Source organism: Lipotes vexillifer, unplaced genomic scaffold (assembly GCF_000442215.2).
Source record: "Lipotes vexillifer unplaced genomic scaffold, Lipotes_vexillifer_v1.1 scaffold1029, whole genome shotgun sequence".
In the NCBI taxonomy this organism is placed as follows: Eukaryota; Metazoa; Chordata; class Mammalia; order Artiodactyla; family Lipotidae; genus Lipotes; species Lipotes vexillifer.
This window is the reverse complement of record NW_006789305.1, coordinates 597,943-620,163: the sequence shown is the minus strand read 5'-3', so window position 1 is coordinate 620,163 and position 22,221 is coordinate 597,943. Positions and strand designations below refer to the sequence as shown.

The 22,221-nt window shown below is 39.6% G+C and overlaps 1 protein-coding gene across 3 annotated transcripts in view; it reads left to right on the top strand.

Moving 5' to 3' along the window:
- The first annotated feature begins 12,387 nt into the window (after positions 1-12,387).
- The window catches only part of PTPN22 (protein tyrosine phosphatase non-receptor type 22), a 50,175-nt gene continuing 40,341 nt past the window's right edge, over positions 12,388-22,221 (top strand). For 2 of the 3 annotated variants that reach the window (XM_007462473.1, XM_007462471.1), the window contains exon 1: positions 12,435-12,521. In XM_007462473.1, coding sequence (XP_007462535.1) covers positions 12,435-12,521 — 87 coding nt within the window. Of the gene's footprint in view, positions 12,522-22,221 lie in introns of all 3 variants that reach the window. The other variant, XM_007462472.1, reaches the window with a different exon arrangement.

Sequence of the window (22,221 nt, the reverse complement as noted above, 5' to 3'; positions counted from 1 at the left end):
AACAACAAGCAAGACAGGAACACAAACCCACCCATCAGCAGACAGGCCTAAAGTCATATTAAGCTCACAGACCCACCAAGACACACCACCTGATGTGGCCCGGCCCATCAGAAGGACAAGATCCAGCTCCACCCACCAGAGCACAGGCACCAGGAAACCTACACAATCCACTGGACCAACCTCAACCACCGGGGGCAGACACCAGAAGCAAGAGGAACAATGACATTGAAGTCTGTGGGAAGGAGACATCAAAAACAGTAAGTTAGACAAAATGAGAAGACAGGGAAATATGTTGCAGACGAAGGAGCAAGGTAAAAACTGACAAGACCAAATAAATGAAGAGGAAATAGGCAGTCTACCTGAAAAAGAATTCAGAGTAATGGTAATAAAGATGATCCAGGATCTTGGAAATAGAATGGAGGCACAGATTGAGAAAATACAAGAAATGTTTAACAAGGACCTAGAAGAACTAAAGAGCAAACAAACAGTGATGAACAGCACAATAACTGAAATTAAAAATACAGTGGAAGGAATCAATACCAGAATAACTGAGGCAGAAGAACAGATAAATGAACTGGAAGATAGAATAGTGGAAATAACTGCCACGGAGCAAAATGAAGAAAAAAGAATGAAAAGAAATGAAGACAATCTGAGAGACCTGTCTCTAAGATTATAGTCGAAAACTTCCCTAACATGGGAAAGGAAATAGCCACCCAAGTTCAGGAAGCACAGAGAGTCCCATACAAGTTAAACCCAAGGAGAAACATGCTGAGACACATATTAATTAAACTAACAAAAATTAAATACAAAGAAAAAATATTAAAAGCAGCAAGGGAAAAGCAACAAATAACATACAAGGGAATCCCCATAAGGTAATCACTGATTTTTCACCAGAAACTCTGCAGGCCAGAATAGAGTGGCAGGATATATTCAAAGTGATGAAAGGGAAAAACCTACAACCAAGATTACTCTACCCAGCAAGGATCTAATTCAGATTCAACAGGGAAATAAAAAGCTTTACAGACAAGCAAAAGCTAAGAGAATTCAGCACCACCAAACCAGCTTTACAACAAATGCTAAAGGAACTTATCTAGTTGGGAAACACAAGAGAAGGAAAAAGATCTACAAAAACAAACCCAAAACAATTAAGAAAATGATAATAGGAACATACATATTGACAATTACCTTAAATATAAATGGATTAAATGCTCCAACCAAAAGACACAGACTGGCTGAATGGATACAAAAACAAGACCCATATATAAGCTGTCTACAAGAGACTGACTTCAGACCTAGGGACACATACAGACTGAAAGTGAGGGGATAGAAAAAGATATTCCATGCAAATGGAAATCAAAGGAAAGCTGGAGTAGCAATTCTCGTATCAGACAAAATAGACTTTAAAATAAAGACTATTACAAGAGGCAAAGAAGGACACTACATAATGATCAAGGGATCAATCCAAGAAGAAGATATAACAATTGTAAATATTATGCACCCGACATAGGAGCACCTCAATACATAAGGCGAATGCTAACAGCCATAAAAGGGGAAATCGACAGTAACACAATCATAGTAGGAGACTTTAACACCCCACTTTCACCAATGAACAGATCATCCAAAATGAAAACAAATAAGGAAACACAAGCTTTAAATGACACATTAAACAAGATGGACTTCACTGACATTTATAGTACATTCCATCCAAAAACAGCAGAATACACTTTCTTAAGTGCACACAGAACATTCTTCAGGATAGATCACATCTTCTGTCACAGATCAAGCCTTGGTAAACTTAAGAAAACTGAAGTCATATCAAGCATATTTTCTGAACACTAGGAGATTAGAAATCAATTACAGAAAAAAAAAAAAAAAAAACTGTAAAAAACGCAAACACGGGCTTCCCTGGGGGCGCAGTGCTTGAGAGTCCGCCTGCCGATGCAGGAGACGCGGGTTCGTGCCCCGTTTCGGGAAGATCCCACATGCCGCGGAGCGGCTGGGCCCGTGAGCCATGGCCACTGAGCCTGCGCGTCCGGAGCCTGTGCTCCGCAAATGGGAGAGGCCACAACAGTGAGAGGCCCGCATAACGCAAGGAAAAAAAAAAAAAAAAAAAAAAACGCAAACACATGGAGGCTAAACAATATGCTACTAAATAACCGAGACATCACTGAAGGAATCAAAGAGGAAATAAAAAAATACCTAGAAACAAATGACAATGAAAACACGACAACCCAAAACCTATGGGATGCAGCAAAAGCAATTCTAAGAGGGAAGTTTATAGCAATACAATCCTACCTCAAGAAACAAGAAAAATCTCAAACAACCTAACCTTACACCTAAAACAACTAGAGAAAGAAGAAGAACAACAAAAAAATTAGTAGGAGGAAAGAAATCATAAACATCAGAGCAGAAATAAATGAAATTGAAACAAAGAAAACAACAGTAAATGTCAATATAACTAAAAGCTGTTTCTTTGAGAAGGTAAACAAAATTGATAAACCTTTAGCCAGACTCATCAGGAAAAAAAGGGGAGAGGACTCAAATCAATAAAGTTAGAAATGAAAAAGGAGAAGTTACAACTGACACCACAGAAATACAAAGGATCATAAGAGAATACAATGAGCAACTATATGCCAATAAAATGGACAACCTGGAAGAAATAGACAAATTCTAAGAAAAGTACAGCCTTCCAAGACTGAACCAGGAAGAAATAGAAAATATAAACAGACCAATCACAAGTAATGCAATTGAAACTGATTAAAAATCTTCCAGCAGGGACTTCCCTGGTGATGCAGTCATTGAGAATTCACCTGCCAATTCAGGGGACACGGGTTGAATCCCTGGGCCAGGAAGATCCCACATGCCGTGGAGCAACTAAGCCCGTAACAGCCCGTGGAGCCTGTTCCTAGAGCCCATGCATCACAACTACTGAGCCCACGAGCCACAGCTACTGAAGCCCATGCACCTTTGAGCCTGTGCACCACAACTACTGAGCCCACACACTGCAACTACTGAAGCTGGCATGCTCTAGGTCCCACATGTCACAACTACTGAGACTGCATGCTGCAACTACTGAAGCTGGCATGCCTAGAGCCTGTGCTTGCAACAAGAGAAGCCACCGCAATGAGAAACCCGCACACCACAATGAAGAATAGCCCCACTAGCCGCAACTAGAGAAAGCCTGCGCTTTCTCTAAATGAAGACCCAATGCAGCCAAAAATAAGAAAACAAAAAACAAAAAAACGAAGAGTTGAGTCCTTTAAAAAAAAATTTCCCAGCAATCAAAAGTCCAGGACCAGACGGCTTCACAGACATATTCTATCAAACATTTAGAGAAGAGCTAACACCTATCCTTCTCAAGCTCTTCCAAAAAATTGCAGATGGAGGAACACTCCCAAATGCATTCTATGAGGCCACCATCACCCTGATACAAAAACCAGACAAAGATATCACAAAAAAAGAAAATTACAGACCAATATCACTGATGAACATAGACGCAAAAATCCTCAATGAAATACTAGCAAACCAAATCCAACAACACATTAAAAGCATCATACACCACGATCAAGTGGGATTTATCCCAGGGATGCAAGGATTCTTCAATATACGCAAATCAATCAATGTGAGACACCATATTAATAAATTGAAGAATAAAAACCACACGATCTGACTTCCCTGGTGGCACAGTAGTTAAGAATCCATCTGCCAATGCAGGGGACACAGGTTCAAGCCCTGGTCCCAGAAGATCCCACATGCTGCATAGCAACTAAGCCCGTGCACCACAACTACTAAGCCTGTGCTCTACAGCCTGTGAGCCACAACTACTGAGCCCACTTGCCACAGCTACTAAAGCCCGTGTGCCTAGAGCCTGTGCTCCACAACAAAGAGTAGGCCCCACTCGCTGCAATTAGAGAAGGCCCATGTGCAGCAACAAAGATGCAATGCAACCAAAAATAAGTAAATTAAAAAAAAAAAACCACATGATCATCCCAGTAGGTGCAGAAAAAGCTTTCGACAAAATTCAACACCCATTTATGATAAAAACTCTCTAGAAAGTGGGCATAGAGGGAACCTACCGCAACATAATAAAGGCCATATATGACAAACCCACAGCAAACATCATTCTCAATGGTGAAAAACTGAAAGCATTTCCTCTAAGATCAGGAACAAGACAAGGGTGTCCACTCTCACCACTATTATTCAATACAGTCTTGGAAGTCTTAGCCACAGCAATCAGAGAAGAAAAAGAAATAAAAAGAATCCAAATCGGAAAAGAAGAAGTAAAACTGTCACTCTTTGCAGATGACATGATACTATACACAGAAAATCCTAAATATGCCACCAGAAAACTACTGGAGCCAATCAGTGAATTTAGTAAAGTCGCAGGATACAAAATTAATCACAGAAATCTCTTTGCATTCCTATACACTAACAATGAAAGATCAGAAAGAGAAATTAAGGAAACAATCCCATTTACCATTGCAACAAGAAAGAATAAAATACCTAGGAATAAACCTATCTAAGGAGGCAAAATACCTGTATGCAGAAAACTGTAAGATGCTGATGAAAGAAATCAAAGATGACACAAACAGATGGAGAGATATACTGTGTTCTTGGATTGGAAGAATCAATATTGTGAAAATGACTATACTACCCAAAGCAATCTACAGATTCAATGCAATCCTTATCAAACTACCAATGGCATCTTTCATGGAGCTAGAACAGAAAACTTTACAATTTGTTTAGAAGCACAAAAGACCCCGAATAGCCTAAGCAATCTTGAGAAAGAAAAATGGAGCTGGAAGAATCAGGCTCCCTGACTTCAGACTATACTACAAAGCTACAGTAATCAAGACAATATGGTGCTGGCACAAAAACAGAAATATAGATCAATGGAACAGGATAGAAAGCCCAGAGATAAACCCACACACATATGGTCACCTAATCTATGACAAAGGAGGCAAGAATATACAATGGAGAAGAGACAGCCTCTTCAATAAGTGGTGCTGGGAAAACTGGACAGCTACATGTAAAAGGATGAAATTAGAACACTCTCTAACACCATTCAGAAAAATAAACTCAAAATGCATTAAAGACCTGAATGTAAGGCCAGACACTATAAAACTCTTAGAGGAAAACATAGGCAGAACACTCTTTGACATAAATCACAGCAAGATCTTTTTTGACCCACCTCTTAGAGTAATTAAAATAAAAACAAAAATTAACAAATGGGACCTAATGAAACTTAAAAGCTTTTGCACAGCAAAGGAAACCGTAAACAAGACAAAAAGACAGCCCCCAGAATGGGAGAAAATATTTGCAAATGAAGCAATGGACAAAGGATTAATCTCCAAAATATACACACAGCTCACACAGCTCAATATCCAAAAAACAAACAACCCAATCAAAAAATGGGCAGAAGACCCAAATAGACTTTTCTCCAAAGAAGACCTACAGATGGCCAACAAACTCATGAAACAATGCTCAACATCACTAATTATTAGAGAAATTCAAATCAAAACTACAATGAGGTATCACCTCACACCTGTCAGAATGGCCACCATTTAAAAATCTAGAAACAATAAATGCTGGAGAGGGTGTGGAGAAAAGGGAACTCTCTTGTACTGTTGGTGGAAATGTAAATTGATACAGCCACTATGGAGAACAGTATGGAGCTTCCTTAAGAAATTAAAAATAGAACTACCATATGACCCAGCAATCCCACTACTGGGCATATACCCAGAGAAAGCCATAATTCTAAAAGACGCATGTACCCCGGTGTTCACTGAAGCACTATTTACAATAGCCAGGACATGAACTCAACCTAAATGTCCATCAACAGGAATGGATAAAGAAGATGTGATACATCACATTGTATGGAATATTACTCAGCCATAAAAAGGAATGAAATTGGGTCATTGGTAGAGATGTGGATGGACCTAGAGACTGTCATACAGAGTGAAGTAAGTCAGAAAGAGAAAAACAAATATCATGTATTAACGCATATATGTGGAATCTAGAAAAATGGCACAGATGATCTTATTTGCAAAACAGAAACAGAGACACAGACAGAGAACAAACGTATGGATACCAAGGACGGAAGGGAGGGGGCGGAATTAATTGGGAGATTGGAGTTGACATATATACACTGTTGATATAATGTATAAAATAGATAACTAATGAGAACCTACTGTATAGCTCAGGGAACTCTACTCAGTGCTCTGTGGTGACCTAAATGTGAAGGAAATCCAAAAAAGAGGGGATATATGTATACGTACAGCTGATTCACTTTGCTTTACAGTAGAAACTAACACAACATTGTAAAGCAACTATACTCTAATAAAAATTAATTAAAAAAACAAAACAAAACAAAAAAACAGGGCTTCCCTGGTGGCACAGTGGTTGAGAGTCCGCCTGACGATGCAGGGGATACAGGTTCGTGCCCCGGTCCGGGAGGATCCCACGTGCCGCGGGGCGGCTGGGCCCTTGGGCCATGGCCGCTGGGCCTGCGCGTCCGGAGCCTGTGCTCCGCAACGGGAGAGGCCACAGCAGTGAGAGGCCCGCGAACCAAAACAAACAAACAAACAAAAAAACCAAACAAAAAAACAAACAAACAAAAAACAAAAGTGGAGTGGAGCTTTAGTGAATAGCTTCTTTCAACACTCACACTGTGTTACAAACTTAAACTGTGTTTCCTACTTTAGCATTCTAATCATTCCATGAGATGAGTCCTTTTATATTTTGTTTGGGGAAAAATAAATTAAAATTTTAAAGTGTAAAGATAAAGGCATAAGGATTAAAAAGAAAGCAAAATATATGGAAATACAGTTGTTGAAGTATTTTTAAATATTTGTGATATAAAAATACATAGAATTCCCTATTAATAAATTAATATTAAACCTAAAAAAAAAAAAGACCCAACTCAAATGTCAATTCCTCCATGAAGACTATCCAGATAATCCAAGTAAGAAGTGATCTTTGCCTTCTCGTTTTTTTGTTTTTCTGACTCTGACCCTGACCCTGACTGCCTTCTCATAATTTTGGTTGCACCACATTTATGGTCTTATCACAAATGGTCTTCAATTATAGTTTTTTGTTTACTTAGCTTCCCTGCTAGAATAAAGGATCCTTGAATGAGGGCAATTTGTTGTTCACTACTGTATCTCCCCTCTTCCCCATTCTCTTGCATGTGTACAGACCTCATAAATATTCATTAAATGAACACATGCAGGAAAACTAAATAAACAATCAAATGAAAGATGAGACTTCAGGTTTGATTATATTTTGAACAAGACGCCAAGCCTCACTAAAAGCTCCAACTCTCTATTTAAAAAAAAAAAAAGAAAAAAAGTAAATTGCTTCAATTGCAAATATCAGTTGACCTTTGCCTCTTGAGGACTGTTTCTGAAACCAAAGGCAGAGTGTGATTCCCTGTGTGGTATGTGGGAAGCTGACTATGAAGCTCATGACGGGTGGATTGAAGAGCCTGATGAGGTCTCAGAATGCTGTAGTGACAAGAAGCCGATTGGAAAATGGGTAGGGGATTTTCCTGTTGTGGATGATGTGAAAACATGAGCAAAGCAAACCAGCTGTGTTAGAAGTGTTTTATAAGCCTCCTCTGTGTCCATTTCTAAAAGGACAAGCAGTCGATTCTGGAGATAAAGGAGGTCATTTTTTTCCCGGCCATTGCAGCCCTTTGGGGATGGGCTCTGCTTCAGTAACAGCACCATTCCTTTTGTAATAATAGCCCTGCTGCTTGGGCAGCAGCATTCAGGGAAGTATTGTTTGCCAGGTTCCTAGTCCTCCTTGTAGGAAAGGACCATCTGCTCCTGGCATAGCAAAGGTGCCCAGCCAGAGATGAGCAGAGACTGTGCCAGGCGGGAGACCTGGAGTAACTGATGGAGTGAGTCAGAGTGGCTCTCACACCAAGGCCTAACCATAATAGTTATTTATCACAGTAGAGCCATTTTAGGTATGCTCAAAACCATGTGAAGCGCTGTGGGTTACACAAATGTATAGAAGTCACTGTCACTGCCCTGGATAAGCTTAAAACTGTGGGGGGGCATTTTATATGCTTTCTTTTGAATAAATTCCTCTTTTATATAAACTTACGAGAGACAATGAACATGTGAAGAAACTAAGAAAACTTCTATAGCTGAATATAAATATTTGTATTGAAGGGATTCAGGTCATAGTGAGATGGAGTTAGGCGCAGGATTTTTGAAGAAAAGAGTAACTAGCTTTTATGGCTTTATCCTGGTGAAAATTGGGGAAATGCCAAGAAGTGGCCAAAGAAAAAAGTTCTTAAGAACTTTTATCCAGCCTTAGTTACCAGGAGAGACTAGACTGGAAGGTACATAGATAGGAAGATGACTAAGAGCTTATCGCTGCACGAATCCAGCTGTGAAATGGGGATGGTGGTTAGCATGGGAACGGAAAAGACAGGTTGAATTTGAGAGTCATTGAAGAGAAAGGACCAAGAGCCCTTGGTAACCAAGAGGATGCTTACAAAGCACTGACTCTTTCACGGATAATACACAAAGGCCACATCAAATCAGTGACCGTGGGGACATAGGGGAAGGCAGGAGTAGTGAAACTGAAGCAAAGATTGGTAAGTGGCTTTCCAAGGGTAAAATGTGCCTCCGCAGGAAGAAGAGAAAATTGAGAAAATTGAATGTCGTTCCTACTAACTAGTTTATGTTGTCCTAATAGTCCCCCTGCGTTCTTTTTGGTTAAAGATTTTTTGTCATCGAACTTCCAACCTCCGTGACACTGATCTTTCCTCTTAAACTGGCACATTCGCCTCTTGCTGAAACAGGTGACGGTGTAATCAGCACTCCTCCCTGTTGTCATCTTCCTCCTGAACAAACACCATAGCCAGATGAGGAAGCAGTGAGATGTTCCTTCCTCACTCCTCTTTAGGTACTAGTTTTACTTTCCAGTAGAACTCACCCTTGATGGTTCTGATAAAGTGTTTATGAGTCTTTTACTGCATGGAATTGTTGTGTTCACTTAGGGTTTATGTCAGACTGGTTTAAATGGTTCACTGTAAATTCTTCAGTTCTTTTAGGTTTTTGCTAGTCTTTGCTGAATGACTTGTTTCCCTTCCCCAGCTCTTGATCTTCCCACAAGATACAAATGAGTCAACAGAATCTTCATCAAAAAGAAAGAGAAAGACAAATACCGTATGCTAACACATATATATGGAATTTAAGAAAAAAAAATGTCTTGAAGAACCTAGGGGTAAGACAGGAATAAAGACACAGACCTACTGGAGAACGGACTTGAGGATATGGGGAAGGGGAAGGGTAAGCTGTGACAAAGCGAAAGAGAGGCATGGTCATATATACACTACCAAACGTAAGGTAGATAGCTAGTGGGAAGCAGCCGCATAGCACAGGGAGATCAGCTTGGTGCTTTGTGACTGCCTGGAGGGGTGGGATAGGGAGGGGGGGAGGGAGGGAGACGCAAGAGGGAAGAGATATGGGAGCATGTGTATATGTATGGCTGATTCGCTTTGTTATGGAGCAGAAACTAACACACCATTGTAAAGCAATTATACTCCAATAAAGATGTAAAAAAAAAAAAAGAATTATGCTCCTATTGTCCTCCAGTATCTGTAGAAAGAAGTGTGAAAAATTAAGTGGTAATTAAACATAAAACAAGTGTTTTGTTTTCACCCTCAGTTTGTTTTTTGCTTGCTTGAGTCGTCTGCTCAGGAAATGGCCTTTCAGCTAAGTGGGTTTTTGAGGTTTGGTTATTTCACGGTATTTCTATATCTTTTGGGTTTAGAGTGGAACAGAATCCTAAGCATTGCTGCTCGCTTTTAAAGAAGATCTGCACTTCTGCTAAGACACTATTTTCAGATCCTCATATGTTGGATCTCAGCAAGTTTTTCTTTCTTACCTAATATCTATCTCCATCTTATCCCTCCCTAAGTTGAGAATAAACTTAGAGAGAGATTGTTCTGAAATATAGGCTTGAGGAAAGTAGACTTGAATTTTACTTTATTAGCTATCTTTTTGTTTATTCACTAGTAAATTTCTTGTTTTGATGGAAGTGAAGACATTCTAAGGTGACAGATTATGAAACTGTATGTCTTTTAGTTGTCCAAATATAGAAAATCACTTTCCTTCTAGGGTTATGCTTTGCTACTTTGCAAATAAGTTTGGAATATTTTAATTTTTATCAGTAATTAAGTCTATATCTTAGTTCTGAGATGCTTTATAAACTGGTTAAGAGTGTTTTTCACCATGTTCTGGCTTGTTCATTATTGTATATGCATCCCCTAACATAGTACTTAGCATTCAGGGGGTACTCAATAAATTTGTTGAACAAATTAATGGTTCATTGTAGGTTTTTTTCTAATTAAAAATGGCATAATAATTTTAAAAGAAGAACTTAAAAAAAATCCTTAATCCCAACCCTTCTGCAATTGATTCTTTTTTGCATCTTTTAGTCTTCATTTAACAATGTGTGTACTTTTACATGGTTTTGGTTATTGTGAACTTGAAATTTTGTCTTTAAAAATTTTTTCCCATATTTTGTGCTTTAAAAAAGCCAAATTAAATTGCATTATTTAGAGCAGCAAGAAATTCTCCTAAATTTAATGATAGTTAGGAATAGTTTGAGAACTACTATTCTACTCTCATCAAATATTGTTGAGGATATGGTTCATTTTAATTTATTATGTGGATCGGGATTGAAATTCTTCATTGGCTTCACACTGCCTATAAGCAAGATACCTCATGACCTTTCCTTCCCTGTGGTAAGGTTCAATAAAGTAGATGCAGCCAAAGAGTGTTCAGAATCATTTCCTAAAGGAAGTTTGAATAATGTTGCAAAACAGAAAGGATTGCTAATAGCAAATAGAGGAAGTTCTAACAGCACATTTCCAAATTTTCTTCATGACTATCTCAGACTAATTTTGTTCTCATATTTATTGAACTTCTGTCCTCGAACAGAGATATTATGCTGATTTTTGTCTCGTTCTGACACCAAATGAGACACGCTTGGGTAGGTTTGTACCCATTGAGGAGGGAACTTATGCAAGCTGAGATTTGGAAGCTTTTTCTAGAACAGCCTCCCTATCAGGGCCCAAATGCTACATGCACAGTGTGGCTTCCAGAAACAATGGGCTTTCCTGAGGCTTTGGTTGAAGAGGAGAAATACCTTCTCTAGAAATAGTTCTTCGGGCTTTCTGCCCTAAAAGGTGTATTGTTGGGGCTTCCCTGGTGGCGCAGCGGTTGAGAGTCCGCCTGACAATGCAGGGCACACGGGTTTGTGCCCCGGTCCGGGAGGATTCCACATGCCTCAGAGCGGCTGGGCCCGTGAGCCATGGCCGCTGAGCCTGCGCGTCCGGAGCCTGTGCTCCGCAATGGGAGAGGCCACAACAGTGAGGAGTATGGGCTTTAAACCCTTTAGTTTGTTTTGTTTATAATAAAGAGCAGCAAAAAAAAAAAAAAAAAAAAAAAAAAAAAAAAAAGGTGTATTGTTGCCAGCTAGGTGGTTGATTTTACTCTTTTTCTGTTCCTCCATATTTTACTAGCATTACATACAGGGGATTTTATGCCAGATTCCGGGTCAGGTGCTCTTCTTGGGGGCCACCGTGCCCCTGGATCCCATATAGACCAAGTGCTCTCAGTCTTTATATCCAGAACCCAAATGAAGCTCAAAAAGTACTGGAAGGTGGGGGTGGGGTCCTGAAGTCACACTTCCCTTAATGGAGGTTAGCACTTCCCCAGCTCTGGGAGAAACCCAGACTCTCAGAAGCGGCTGACTTTGCTTCATCCAAAAGAGAGTTAAGTCTATATGGCAGAATCAAAAGTTCTAAATAAAAATGCCTTCTCTGATGAACAGAAGTTTGCCACCGATCACACTGACAAGAAACCTTTTAGAAGATGTCTTAACTCCAAACAGTGTCTCCAAACTGGGCCTAAATGAACTTTTACAGAGTTCATTTGGGACATGAGGAAACAGAAGGTGTCAACAGGGCCTTTGTGCTCATTGGGGATACGGGGAGAGGCAGAACCATCCATGAGACCTGTAATTCTGCCTTTTCTCTAGGAAGCAAGAAAAATTGTGAACTTTGCTTAAGGGCGATGGAGTGGAATAGTCTCAGAGCTAAGCAGCCCACACACACATTACATTCTGGCTAGCCTCTTGTTTGTTAAAAACTTGAATTGCAACCAGGTTCCTTTCTTGACAAGGAAGGCGCTAGGGCCCAGGAGTGAGGTGCTGGCTTTGTTGTGTGACCACAGAGTCTGGTTACGTACTAATTTCCTCTAGGGCTTGAGATGAAGTCAGTAAACCACAACCTTCAACATGCTCTGCTCAGGTGGCAGCAGTGGCTTCTCAGTGCTGTCTCGGCCATGACACACATCTAATATGCCCTTCCTTAAACCACCTGTAGACTGTCTGTCTTGCCCTGCAGCATGGACCAAAGAGAGATTCTGCAGAAGTTCCTGGATGAGGCCCAAAACAAGAAAAGTAACAAAGAGGAGTTTGCCAATGAATTTCTGGTAAGTCCTATGTGTGACATTCTCAGGATAGTTACATAGACTGTTTGATGACAGTGGTCCAACTCTCCTAGACCAACTTGCTCTTGGGATAAACTGACCTTTCAGGGGAAGAAGACAACCTAAAAGTTTAACTTCTCTAAGTGGTTTTTGTGTATTTTAGATGTTCTCTCCAAAATATAGTTTTAAATATTTTGTTTGCTAGTTCTTAGAGTTTGACTAGGAATCCTACAGATGATATACATAATTCCAGTTGTATAAATCTAATATTTATTGAATATCTGGAATTCCCAGGTATCTGAGTTGTGGTTTAGGCTAATTTTAATTAATATCAAGAAGAAAGAGACCAAGATTAACTTTTTATGCTTTTAGCCTCCCGTGGGTTCCATTTGGATAACAAAAACTCTTGAAGAGCACCGAAACTACTTTCTGCCATATTTCTTTTTTCTTTTTTTTTATGAAGAAAAAAGTATGAGAACATGAGTGTTTGCAATAACAGGGTTTCCTTAATCTTCTTTTGCTTGGAGGGGTGGAATGGCTAGGATGGGGAGTAGAGAAAAGTGAGGGATGGAAAGAAACATAAGCACAAGGTAGCTTGGGGTCAACTGGATTTGATTACCCAGAGGAACACTGCATCTCCTCTGGGGGAACGGTGCTTACTGATGCAGTGGCAGCTGGGTAGGACTCACTCATCCTATAACCCAGCACATCAGATGATGTAGGATGTCTGACAGTACCTATCATGTATTTGGGAATACTTCCAGCTGGTGTTTCAGAGTTATAAGAACTTCAAACTTTACCTTTTCAGCTATGAGGAAATGGGAAAAATAAGGGAATTTAAATATAAAATCTGAAATTAAATCATGACAGTGTCATCAACCAAATTATCAACTACTTGCCATGTTCCTTAATCTCACCAAGTCTCTGTTTCCTGACTTCTGAAATGGGGATCATAATGAATTTCCTACCTCTCTGAACAAGATTATTGTGATGACTAAATATCAATAATAATAATACTTAAATGTGGTCATTCATTCAGTAATATTTATTGGGCACCTTCTATGTACCAAGTTTAGTTTTAGGCACTGAGGGTATAGCAGTGAACAAAATAAGAACCTTTTTGCCCTCATGGAGCTAACATTCTGGTACCAGATAGTAGATGTGAAAACACTCTGTAAAGTCCCGAGTGATTAGATGTTATGATTGAGTGATTGCATATTATGGTAGAAACCCCTGTGTCAGCTCAACTTGGATAATGCCGTGGTGTCATGAAAAATGCACTCTAGTTGCCACTAGCCAGGCAGTCTTAGTCCTTCTGAGTAGAGTTAGCAGGGAGGGAGGGAAGGTAGAAAGCCTGGCCTATGTGTCTTAGACATGTGCCTTCCCCTGGGCTATATCTCCTGAGCCAAATTCCCCCAATGCAGAGAGGTAAAAAGTGAGGTGAGGGGGCAGTGGCAGCCTCTGTTACTTTGGTTGTGTTTTTAAAAATAATATAGACTACATCCCTAATATTTTACCTTTTCTTAGCTCAGTCATTATAGTCTTTCACCAAAATATAGCAGCTACCTCATCTCCTGTTTTCTCTGCCTCTAGCCTTGCCCCACCTTCAATCAATTTTCTGTTTAACACCCAAGTGATCTTTTAATACTACAGATCTGGTTATTTTTTCCCTGCTTAAAAACCTTTTATAGTTTGTATTTTTTCCAGCTGTTTAAAACTGTGAGCTATAATACGCATTGAGAAAAGTACATAAAATGTAAGTATAACTGTAAAGCAGCCATCACCCAGGTCAAGGGATAGAACATTGTCAGCCCCAGAAGACCTCTACATGTCCCTTTCCCATCAGGTCCTCATCCCCACACCCACCCTGTCCTGCCCTGCCGAGGAATGATCACTATCTGACTTTTATATTAATCACTTCCTTGCTTTTCTAGCTCTTGATTCTAAGGACCTTCTTTTTGGGTGGTGATTAAGTGGAACCTCACTGTTCACTGACTCATGTCCTCCAGTGGAAAAACAGAGTCTTTCCCTCAGCCCCACCTAAAGGTTCAGCTGAAATACCAGAGAGAGTAGCTTTGGGGGAGTTGGGGAGCAGTGAATGAGGCCAGGCTACTTGCTTGGACAAGGTGAATACTACCCTTAAACTGGAAGGCTTTCCACCTGGTCATATACCACATTCCACCTTCAGCCCTTAATATCTTCTCCCAGGATTTGATGTTTCTGAGGTTTGAGGGCTGATTCTGTGACACAAGGCCACTGCGGGCCTGAATGGTGGTGCCTCTGTGGGAATTATCAAAAGTCATCTCTACTTACAGGTAGACATTCTGTACACCCTGCCCCCCACTGAGTCCATGGCTTAGATTTCAGTCCTCATTTCCCCCTTGGCCAAGTATCTTTGTGCAGAGCACAAAGCCCTACTATGACAGCTAGAGCCAATGCCATGCTGCTTTGGTCTTTTCCCCATTCCAAGACTAAACTCAATAATCCTTCTGTAGTTGAAACTGCCACTGACCACTCCTATAAGGTTTTCATGCATTCATTCAAATATTTATTGAGTGCTTACTATGTGCAAAGCATTGTGCTAGATGCTGGTTCTGCAGTGCAATGCTCCATGCTTTGGTGGAGCTTATCTTCTAAGACATTAGAGGACGTCTTAGAGAGACAGACATTAAACAACCAATTACTCTATTAAATATTTAATTATAACTGTGATAGTCTTGGTGGGGTGTCAAGGAAGCATCACATTCATTATCTTATTTATTACTCATTAAAAAAACCCCTAGGGCTTCTCTGGTGGTGCAGCGGTTGAGAGTCCGCCTGCCGATGCAGGGAACACGGGTTCGTGCCCCAGTCCGGGAAGATCCCACATGCCTCGGAGTGGCTGGGCCCGTGAGCCATGGCCGCTGAGCCTGCGCGTCCGGAGCCTGTGCTCCGCAACGGGAGAGGCCACAACAGTGAGAGGCCCGCGTACCGCAAAAAAAAAAAAACCCAAAACAAAAAACCCTATGAGGTAGTTCTGATCTCTGACTTACAGATAAGGAAACTGAGGCTCTGAGAGGGTAAATAATTGGTCTAAGCTCACTCAGCTGTTCAGCCATAGACATGAAATTTAGCCTGGATCTGTCATATCAGAGCCTGTGAAATTAATCCCTATGCAATAATGTCTTGCTTAAGCCACTAACCGTAGTCACTCAAAGGGCCTAGCATGTGGGTAAGTCTCTAGTTAGCATAGTTTCTATACAGCAGAAATAGCAGTGTGCAACCACGCTACTGAAAATTTCTTAAAGTACTTTTAAAAAATAAAGGCTTATTGTTTTTTTTTTTATAAAATAATATTATTGCAAGGTAAAATAAAATAAATTCACCATAGTACCAACATCCCAACAAATACAGTTTTGGGGGGTGTAGAAATTCTAGTTTTTGTCCATTTATATTGATAGGATGCCTTTTATATTACTGTAGTTATAAGCATAGCTAAAATTTTGTATTCTCATATTTTCACTTAGCATTGTAACAAAACTATCATGTTGGTTAAAATCGATATTAATGACTTTTAATGCAGGATAGTATGATGAAAATATAATAATCAAAGTAATAGCTAACACTTCTATATCTCTTATAGAAACTGTTCTAAACCCTTTTGTATGTCAACTCATTTAATCTGTTGAGGAAGGCACTGTTATTATTTCCATTTTATGGATGAGGAAAATGAGACACAGAGAAGTTAACTGACTCACTCAGGGTCACATAACCAGTAAGTGGTGGAACTGAGTTTCCAGTTCCGGCAGTCTTGCTTTACCATCTGTACTTGTAACAACTTTGGAATCGTATAAATCTGGGTTTAAATTTTCCTTCTGCCTATAATTAGCTATGTGACCTTGAACAAAGTAACTAAAAAGTGGTAACAAATAATATTCACTTTGCAGAATTGCTGTGAAGATAAAAGAATGAATATATAAAATGCCTGACATGTAGTAGGCACCCAAATAATTTAATTATTTCTCTATTTTTGGAAATTGAGGTTATTTCTCATTTTTCCTGATTATTCATAAAACTGCAATGAATGTTTGTCCATGTGGTTTCCCCCTTCCTTTGGGATTATATCCTGGGGCTAGATCCGCACAAGTGTTATTATTCCTGGACCAAAGAGTATTAGCATCTAATTGGTTAAGTTTTGCCAAATATATTTCCAACAGAGTTTTTAAAACTTGCTATATCTGAATTTATCATCTTCTTTACCACCTTGATAGTCTCAATTTAATATCTGAAAAAGATAGTAATAGGTAAAATTTTTGACTGCTTATCATATCCTAGGCAATCTAAGTGGTTTACCATATATGATCTTAATCACTACAATAAACCCAAGAGGAAAGCATTATCTTCATTTTACCCATGAAGTGGCAAAACCAGGATTTGAAACTCCGGTATGTTTGATTCCAAAGCCTCTTAGCCACTATACTTAAACTGCATCAAGCAAAATCATAGCATGTTTTATTTTTCTAATTTAATTAGTGTAAAATTGTACTTTGTTATGTTAATTTGATTTATTTTATTTCTGAGCCTGAAAATTTTCCCTGACTATTTTCAATCTGCATTTCCTCATATGAACTTTCGGTTCATGTACTTTCCACAATAGCTAGTCATGGAACCATGTTCCAGACTCTGTGCTTGAGTGCTTCATGAACAGAACCTCATCTAATTCCCAAAGAGCCCTTTATAATGAGTGGCTAACAAAGTCCCACACGGACCAGCAGCTGAGTGCTTCTCCAGCTTCTTACAGCATGTTCATTTTCTTGTCCTTGTCATGCTTCCTCTGCCACAGGACTTTGCACACATGCTGTTACCTCTACCTTGAATATTCCCCCACAATCCTCTTCACCTAGTTAACACTTCATAATTCTTCAGATAACAGTTTGGTGGTCGCTTTCCCAGAGAAGCCTTCCTTGACCTCCCTAAATATATCGAGTAAGTTCTCAGCACCATGTATCATTTTGTAAAAGTTTCTTCGTCCCCCAACCTCACCCCAGCTGAATTGAAGGTATTCATAGCACTCATTACCGTTCCAGTTTTACATTTATTTGTCTGATGATTTGATTAATGTCTGCTTTCCCATCGGATTGTAGCTCCACAAAGGCAAGGCTCAGATTTAGTTCTTATCTTGATATCCTCAGCGTCCAGCATAGTATTTCTGTGTAGTAGACACTGAGGGTCAGAGAAATTAAACAACTTACCTAAGGTCATGGATTTCATAAATGGTAGAACTCAGATTTGAAATAAATCTGTTTAACTTTTGAGCTTGTGCTCTTGGTTCCCTCCCGCCACCCCACTCTGTTGCTTCCAATTTATCCATTGGTCTTAACTTCTTAAACTTAAAAAAATCATAGAATATAACATATACACAGAAAAGTGCTTTAAACGCAAACATACAATTTAACAATTAGTAATAAAGCAGGCATCTATATAAGCATCACTCAGATCAAGAAGTAGAACATTGCTCACACCCCAGAAATCCCTTGGGTGTCCTTCCAGATCACACCCCAGAAATCCCTTAGGTGCCCTTCCAGATCACACCCCAGAAATCCCTTGGGTGTCCTTCCAGATCACAACACCCACCTGACTAGACGTAAACACTATCATGAGATTATATTTTTCTTTGTTTTTCAGCATAGCTTCAAGGCATATGTATCACTAAGCAAAAGAGATTAATTTTACGTGTTTTTGAATTCTATGTAAATAAAATCATGTTATATACACATTTTTAATATCTTCCTTCTTTCACTCTACATTGTGTTTCTAAAATTCATTTGGTTGCATGTAGCTGGGTCTTAATTCTTTCTAATTATTTTTATGAATTCTGTCAAGGTTCAATATATGCAATTACTATTGTGATCACAGAGTACATGGAGAGAGGCCAAGCAGTCACTTAGGGTGGTATTAACTATTTTGGATCACCATAGTCCCGCGTCTCGACTTTATCTTTGTTGATCTAAAAATTCAATTTTGTCAGTATGCTGAGAGTGATCAGGATCAGGCAAACACATAAGAAATTCGCCAGAGGGCTTCCCTGGTGGCGCAGTTGTTGAGAGTCCGCCTGCCGATGCAGGGGACACGGGTTCGTGCCCCGGTCCGGTAAGATCCCACATGCCGCGGAACGACTGGGCCCGTGAGCCATGGCCGCTGGGCCTGAGCATCCAGAGTCTGTGCTCCGCAACGGGAGAGGCCACAGCAGTGAGAAGCCCGTGTACCACAAAACAACAACAACAACAAAAGAAATTCACCAGAAACAAGAATACCAATTTATTAATTTTGGGCAGAGAAAAATCACTATCAAACAGAGTAGAAGTTTACATTGGCTGGCCAGCATATTCTCTAAATTTGGAGAGAAACTTACATGAGAAGCCAATGATAATCAGAAAGTTGCTTGAAGAGCATAGTGATTTTTTTTTTTTTTTTTTTTTTTTGCGGTACGCGGGCCTCTCACTGCTGTGGCCTCTCCCGTTGTGGAGCACAGGCTCCGGACGCACAGGCTTAGCGGCCATGGCTCACGGGCCTATCCGCTCCGCGGCATGTGGGATCTTCCCGGACCGGGGCACGAACCCACGTCCCCTGCATCGGCAGGTGGACTCTCAACCACTGCACCACCAGGGAAGTCCGAGCATAGTGATTTTAATGGCCTCAACTGTGATGGTATGAAGTCTTCATCTCCCTGTTTGAACCCTCAGGCTGGTGGCCACCACTCTTTTCTGGACAACACTAGGGACTTTACTTTCCTTCTTCTAAGCTTAATGAGGGCCATCCTCTTCCATTAGTGTATTTTTTTTTATCCGATTGATGATAATTTACAGAGGAATAGGTATTCACTTTGGTCAACTACAGCAACCGATTGTGGTTTTATGACATGTACATTTTAGCCACTGTATTACATATGGGTTAAGGCTTGGTTATGTGTTTTTATGCTGGTCAATTTGCTGCATGTCTTTATGTTTAAAACTCCTTAGATGTTTTTTTTTCTTTCCTACGTTGGAGGTAGTTGAGGCATCTTGATTTAGAAAGCATGTGTAAAAGTACGAATTGTGTAGAAAAAGCGAGAGCTTAGCTAATGACAAGTGTGCTAAATATGCATATATGAACTCATTGGATGTCTATATGTATTTGTTCAAAGGCTGGATATGAATACAGAGATATGAACACAGCTTCATGTAGGTAGGGTAATTTTAGTATGGTGTATTTTCTTCCTTCTAAAAAATGTTTTGGAGTGAAGAAACCACAAAGGGAAATACAAATAACAAAAATATCACTAATAACACTTTACTTATCAAATGCACCTATACTTAAAACATTATAATCCTAATGTTGAATGGCATTCAGAAATATGCAGTCTCCTACATTGCTGGTATACCAGTCTCATACATTGCTGGTATAACTTTCTGGAGGCAAAATTTGTATACGGGTTCTGATATGTATTTAGTAATATGGATCAAAAGCCTTTAAAATGAGCAAGTTCTTTGATCACTCCAAAAAATTCATCTGAAGGAAATAATGAAAGATATTTATATAGATTTTGGCCACCTATTGTAATATTGTTCATAATTATTGTTTAGGAAGATTGGAAGCAACTTAAATGTCCAATAGTATAAAGGAGCAGGTTAAGTAACTCATGTTGCACCTCATACAATAGAATACTCTGCCACCATTAAAAATTATGCAGAATAATACAAATTGATAAGTAAAGAGAGCAAGTTACAAAAGCCTATATGCAGTGTGATTCCATCTTCATTACACATGTATAGATAAAAGTTGGAATGTAATATTTCAAAATATTAAGAATGATTAACTGAGTAGTGGGACTATAGGTGATTTTTAATCATCTTTTCTGTGTTCTCTATATTCTAAAATTTCTCCAGTTAATATGCACTATTAAAAAATATGCATTACTTTTTTATTTAAAAATCTATATCAAAATTTTTCCTTTAGTGTTGTTGGAATCCATTTAAATAATAAAAAGCCAAAAAAAAAAGGAATTTTATGTTTCCTGGAGATGAGGTGCTTTTGTAGAAAAGGTAAATATCGTATTAATTAAATACAAAGACATATTTATTAAATATGAAGGATTCAATGAACCCTAATAGAAAGAAGGCATCCAGTTGTGAAGGTCAAGTACTAATGACGGTTTATAATGCACTAGAAGTCAGATTGGTATTATAGCAACTTCTGGAGACTTATCACAGACCAGAGAAGACCTGGATACATCTTAGTTCTATAGAGAAGATCTAGATACATCCTAGTTCTATATTTATTTATGGTAACAACACTAGCCAAGCAGTCACGAACACAGTACCTCCTGCCTAGCAAGTGCCCAAACATCTGTCAAATTGAAATGACTCATTTATGTGAATCAGCCTATCACTTGAACATACTTATCAGCATTTCCTGACTTTTGTGCCCATTAAGGTGTAGTTTTTTGCTGCTTCCACTGGAATAAATATATCACATTACCTCTAAAGCTAATTTCTCCCAACTGCGTCTCCAGTCTTTCACTAGGGACCACCCAGGCCCACATTTTCAGTTATTCACAGAATATTTAAAATACATTTCAAATACATGTCTTGCCATATCCTCACATTGTATTTATCTAAAGCTGAACCTCTTGGTTTACTCACCCCAGTTTAGCTATCGCTACCCACCCGCTCACTTACCTGACTATTGGGTGGCCGCCCAATCCCCATGAGTTTGCCTGTCTAGCTGGAGATGATTGTATGCACACTCAGGGCCAGTTCAGTCTTGTCCCGCGTTCCTACTAGTGGTACCCTTGTTTACTGGATGTAGAGGCCTGAGCTCCTAATTCCGTTTCTTCGCATTCATGCTTTCTCTATCCTGTTGGAGGCTTGGAATAGGTAGTACTGACCTGCAGTTGTAAGGCATTGAGGAACTATCTTAAGAAACTCTGGAGACAGCCCAGCTTTGAGTCCCCTCTTCCGCCTGGCACAGGACGGCCAAGACTGATTTTTCCCACACCCAAATGTAACTTATGCTGTTTTCTATACAATAGTGTAGTCCTCCAAGGCAAAGGTATTGTGGTTCTTTTTCCTTTCTGTTCTCTTTTGGGAGTGACCTTAGTTCATTTACTAGTAATTACTTTTCTAGTCAATAAGATGAACATTCAATAGGTTCAGTCCTGATTCCTAGAGGTTCATGGCCAGGACCTCAGTTTTGTTTTCCTGTCTTGAAAGGAAAGGGGTAGCATAGCCCATAAACCAAATCATCTTACTGTTAGCTTATCAAGCATGAACAGAATCTGGTTTCTCATACATGCCAACTTATCAGGGGCTCAGGAGGCCCCTTTTCTTTATTCCCTCAGCAACTTTTCCTTATTCCCCAATTGTTCTTGTTGGTGCTGCCTCTAGGGAACTCACACCCACTTGGTGGTTGGTAGAGAAATACTTTCTCCCTTTAACCCATCCTTTCTCCCCCAATCCCAGCCCACCCCCATAGCCCTACTTTCTCTTCTATACCCTTTTGGTTCCTACCCTCAGAGTTTCTCTTTTTCTGGTGAGGTTTATCAGTTCTCTGTCCTAAGTTGGCTCTGATTTTTTCTCTGTTGGGGTGTTGGAGCCTGGGGGGTCTAGCAGGGAGAGAAGGGGAATGAGAAAAAGATCTTCACAGTGGTTTGACCTCTAGGTAAGATATCTGAAAAAAAAAATCT